Source organism: Carassius carassius, chromosome 28 (assembly GCF_963082965.1).
Source record: "Carassius carassius chromosome 28, fCarCar2.1, whole genome shotgun sequence".
Taxonomy (NCBI): domain Eukaryota; kingdom Metazoa; phylum Chordata; class Actinopteri; order Cypriniformes; family Cyprinidae; genus Carassius; species Carassius carassius.
Genome location: NC_081782.1, coordinates 1,026,344 through 1,031,343, shown reverse-complemented (window position 1 = coordinate 1,031,343; position 5,000 = coordinate 1,026,344). Strand labels below are relative to the sequence as shown.

Sequence of the window (5,000 nt, the reverse complement as noted above, 5' to 3'; positions counted from 1 at the left end):
GTGTGTGAGTGAGTGATAGTGAGTGTGTGAGTGAGTGATAGTGAGTGTGTGAGTGAGTGATAGTGAGTGTGTGAGTGAGTGATAGTGAGTGTGTGAGTGAGTGATAGTGAGTTAGTGAGTGTGTGATAGTGAGTGTGTGAGTGAGTGAGTGATAGTGAGTGTGTGAGTGAGTGAGTAATAGTGAGTGTGTGTGTGTGTGTGTGTGTGTTTGTGTGTGTGTGTGAGTGATAGTTAATGTGTGTGACAGTGAGTGATAGTGAGTGAGTGAGTGTGTGTGTGTGTGTGTGTGTGTGTGTGTGTGTGTGTGTGTGTGTGTGTGTGTGTGTGTGTGAGTGATAGTGAGTGATAGTGAGTGATAGTGAGTGAGTGTGTGTGTGTGTGTGTGTGTGTGTGTGTGTGTGTGTGTGTGTGTGTGTGTGTGTGTTTGTACCTCCATCACAGATCCCTCTGAACTGTAAAGGGCAGCTAGGACAGATTGCTGGTGAAAACAGATAAATGAAACACACATTAAATTATTCCTTTTCATGCAATTCCACACAAACTCCGAATCATCTCTGGATCTTCAGAAGAAGGTGTTTATGACGCACCGAATCCACCTGGAAGGAGTTGTTGGTTCCTCTATGGTCCAGATCGTGACACATGCAGGACACGAAGAGCGCCAGAATCTCTATATCTCTGCGAGAATCAGACGTGTAAATCAGTCGAGGAAAATGGTACGAATTTGATGAATTAATACAAATAAATGCCAATTGTAAAAATTTGCATGAAAAATAGTATAAATCTTATAAATGATGAGAACAAAATCATAAAATTGGCAAACATATTGTGCTAAAAAGGCAAAAAATAGGCAAAGTATTACAAATTGCACAAATTACTACAAAATAATATCAATTAAAAGTTAATTTTATAAATTGTATAAATTAGTTGTGCAAAACAGAACAAATCAGTATAAAAAATAATGTGATCTGTAGAGTCACACTGAATGAAACAAACTCTATTTAAACCAGAAATCATTCTAATGCTTAGAACTGAGTTAAACATCAGCAACTTAAATAATTTTCTACATTAATAGAAGGATCAGTCAATCATTTACGTGAACTGTCTGAATGAAGTGATTCACTAAAATGATTCATAAACATATGACTGTTTAAAAGACAGTAAAGCTGAAGAAAACTCAACATTACAGTGTTTTATTATGGGAAAGCAGCTGGTCTGAGTGATCCTCTGCTTACTCGAGGTAGTTGGACAGTTGTAGGTTCTTGTAAAGCAGATAACAGAAGTGTGAGACGGAGAAGGCATGCATCCAGTTGTGATACGGAGGGTCTCTGTAGCCCTTCTTCACCATCAGACAAAACCTAAAACAACAGAAGAAACACAGATTCACTACAGATTCCTCTCCTCAGTCATGAGTCCTGAGTCCATTCAAGTTGACATTTTTACCATTAAAAATGTGTTTCAAAAACTGTATATTAATAATCGTGATTGATTTAGAAGTGTACAAGATGTAAGGACAATGTTAAATTACTTTTACTTGACATTTTGATTCTTCTAACAAAAAGACAACTATTTGTTAACAATTCTATAAACAAGTAGCACAAAATATCAAAACTGAATTAATTAGTAGTTCAAAAGGGTAAACATTGTATAATTTAATATAGTAAAATAATAGTAATACCTTTTTTATAAATTATTAAAATAAAACAGAAAAATTGTATAAATGAGTAGAAAAATCACATTGAATAGATCAAAACAGTACAAATTATGAAACAGTAGTACAAATAAAATTAATCAAAATTAGAAGCACCTAATGGCAAAACTGTATTAGTTGGTACAAAATAGAATAAATTCTAAATTAGATGGTATAAGTAGAATAAATTAATATAAAAAGCATACATTTTTAGAAATAAAATAATATAAACTATATAAATGAATAATACCAAATGCAATAAATTCTATAAATAAATAAAAAACTTGGCTGCAAACTATTTATTTTAGTTACATTTAAATAAATGGAAAAAAAAATGTTTAAAATTAGTCTAAAGTCAATTTAATTAGTTTATTTAAATGTAGCTAAAATAAATCGATTGTAACCACTAACCTTAAAAAAATATAGTAAATCAAATGAATCATTTTTCAAAGTAGTAGTATAAATAGTTCATATTTTATTAATTAGTACTACTAAATACAATAGATTATTCATTAGTAGAACAAAATGTAGTAATAACAGTTAAAATGCATATAGACCCAACTTAAAAGCAAATCTTCCATTTCAAAGAGCTTGGCACATGAAGTTAACTAGATTTCTAAAAGATTTTTCTTTTCTGTCTTTAGATTTGATGGTATTTATTACAGGTCGGTGTGTACCTGGCTAAAGTGTGCAGGTTGATCTTATAGGTGTTGATGAAGCCCATGTCTTCAAACATGCTCAGGATACCCTGCAACACACACACACACACACACATACACACAGGGAGAGATCAATCAGTGTTTGTCTTCAGTCTGAGCCAGAGCTGTAAAGTATTTAAATAAATGTAATTATACTGTACTTGAGTATCTTTTCGGATACTTTGTAGCTTTACTGAGTAAGAGATATGTCAAAGATATGATCATCTTTTACTTTCTACTTCTCTACATGATTGAATATTGAAAATACATTTTAGTTATTTAGATCACAACTTTTTGTTTAAAATTATGTAGATAATTAGCATCAAAATAGCAAAACTTAATTAATTGGTACAACAAAATGGTATACATTTTATAATTTAATAGTAAAAATATATATTATATTAAATAATAGCTGAAGTTAAATTAATTATCAGTATTTATGTAAATTAGCAATACATTTTTTTAACTAAATTACTAAAAACAGCAAAATTATATTAAGTAGTAATACAAAATAGTATAAATGAGTAGAAAAATCGCATTAAATTAATATAATTTTTTTTTATAAATCTTGAAACAGTAGTACAAATTATATAAATTAGTAGCACCTAATTGCAAAATTTGATTAATTAGTAGCACAAAATGGTACAAACTGTATAAAATAATTGATACAAATAGTATAAATTATACACATTTGTTTAGAATAGAATAAATTCTAAACTAGTTGTACAATAATTTTATAAATAGTAGAACTAACAGCATACATTTCTAGAAAAAATACTCTTTTTGTTTTTGTTACATCTTCTCTGTGCTTTGTCTTGGACTTTTATGTCACTTCCTGTCTCCTGTGTGTTTGTAGTCAGTTTGTAGTCCTTTTGTTCATTGGCTCCCCTGGATTTGTCTCCTCAGTTGTGTCTTGTTAAGCTTGTATGTATACCCCTAGTGTTTCTTTAGTTCTTCTTTTAGTTCTAAGTGCATTTTGAGCTTATATTTAGTATACGTAAAACACTTAAGCACTGTTAAAACCGGATACTCTAAGACTTTTACTCGAGTTGTTTTAGAACTGGTGATTTGTAATGAATTTTCACTGCAAGTTACTCAAGTATGGGTTTCAGATATCTTTCTGCCTTTGGTCTGAGCATCATTATGGGTCTGGTTTGTGCCTGTGTCGTACCATCGGAGTGCTGTCGTCCATCAGAGAGCGCGGCGTGTACGTGAACTCAGAGAAGTCCGGGTGGATTTTCTGGACCGGCTCGATGCCGCTGTGCAGGAGTTTAGTGACCTCCTCCTCCGACACCTTCATGTGGTACATCATCATCTCATTGGCCAGATGACTGCGAAACTGAGCCTCATGGACCTTCTTATACAGCAGAGACTGACAAACACACAATCATATAATACTTGAGTATATATATATATATATATATATATATATATATATATATATATATAAATTGTTAAATATTATATATGCATAATTGTTAATACTAGGGATGCACAACATTATCAGAATATTTTTGGAATCGTCTAATAAAGAGCTCAAGGTGTAAGGAGAATATTAAACTACACTTTGCTTGACATTTTAATTCTTTAGATCACAACTCTTTTGTTGAAAATTATATAATAACAAATCTCAATTAATTAGTAGTGCAAAACTGTATAAATTGTATAATTTAATAGTAAAACTTTAATTAAATGTATAGGCTAAAGTTATATGAATAAGCAGTATGAATCAGTAGAAGAGAGTATAAATATAAATATACTACTGATGCACCATATTATCGTAACGCTATTAGGATTGTCCAAAAATGGCTTAAAATATAAATATCGGCATTGGCCCGATATGAAAAATGCCGATATGACTTGCCGATAAGAGGAAAAGCTCACGTGCTCAAGGTGTGATCAGATTTGTGGTAAAAAAAAAAAAAAAGCAAACTTTTAGTGGAAAGTTGATTAGATTTACTGATTTGGATCGCCGCATTTAATTTGAGAATGCATGTTTAAAATGATGTGTCTACAAATGTTACATCTTCAAACTAAATGTTTAGGTTCCCCCTGCATCTGTCTGCAAAAAAATAAAAATAATAATAATGATAAAAAATGCTGCAATTGATTTATAGTTATTTTCAAAGCTTTCAGTGTACTCTCATTATAAAATTACTTAATTGTTGCTTATTTGCTTATTTAATTATAACAAGTACGTTTTTATTAAAAACAAACTAAAAGGAAAAAAAGTTTGTTTATAACTTCTATACAGGCGAGACCTGCTGTTGTTTCCAAGCAAAAGGAAAATATTGGTATCGGCAATCAGCCAAAATGAGTTAAAAAATATCGGCATATATCGGATATCGGCAAAAAGCATATATGATCCATCCATAAAATATATATATATATTCAGCATATATCGGATATCGGCAAAAAGCATATATGATCCATCCCTAAAATATATATATATATTCAGCATATATCGGATATCGGCAAAAAGCATATATGATCCATCCCTAAAATATATATATATATTCAGCATATATCGGATATCGGCAAAAAGCATATATGATCCATCCCTAAAATATATATATATATTCAGCATATATCGGATATCGGCAAAAAGCATATAT

At 31.0% G+C, this 5,000-nt stretch overlaps 1 protein-coding gene across 7 annotated transcripts in view; it reads right to left on the bottom strand.

Moving 5' to 3' along the window:
* LOC132107650 (cGMP-dependent 3',5'-cyclic phosphodiesterase) overlaps positions 1–5,000 on the bottom strand; it is a 164,681-nt gene that overhangs the window by 7,606 nt on the left and 152,075 nt on the right. For all 7 annotated transcript variants that reach the window (XR_009424321.1, XM_059513759.1, XM_059513765.1 and 4 more), the window contains 5 exons: positions 3,557–3,757; positions 2,365–2,435; positions 1,233–1,355; positions 588–675; positions 431–478 (listed from right to left, as the gene is read on the bottom strand). Coding sequence is in view for 6 of the 7 variants with exons in the window: in XM_059513759.1 (XP_059369742.1) it covers positions 431–478; positions 588–675; positions 1,233–1,355; positions 2,365–2,435; positions 3,557–3,757 (531 nt within the window). In the remaining variant the exon portion in view is untranslated. The remainder of the gene's footprint in view (positions 1–430; positions 479–587; positions 676–1,232; positions 1,356–2,364; positions 2,436–3,556; positions 3,758–5,000) is intronic.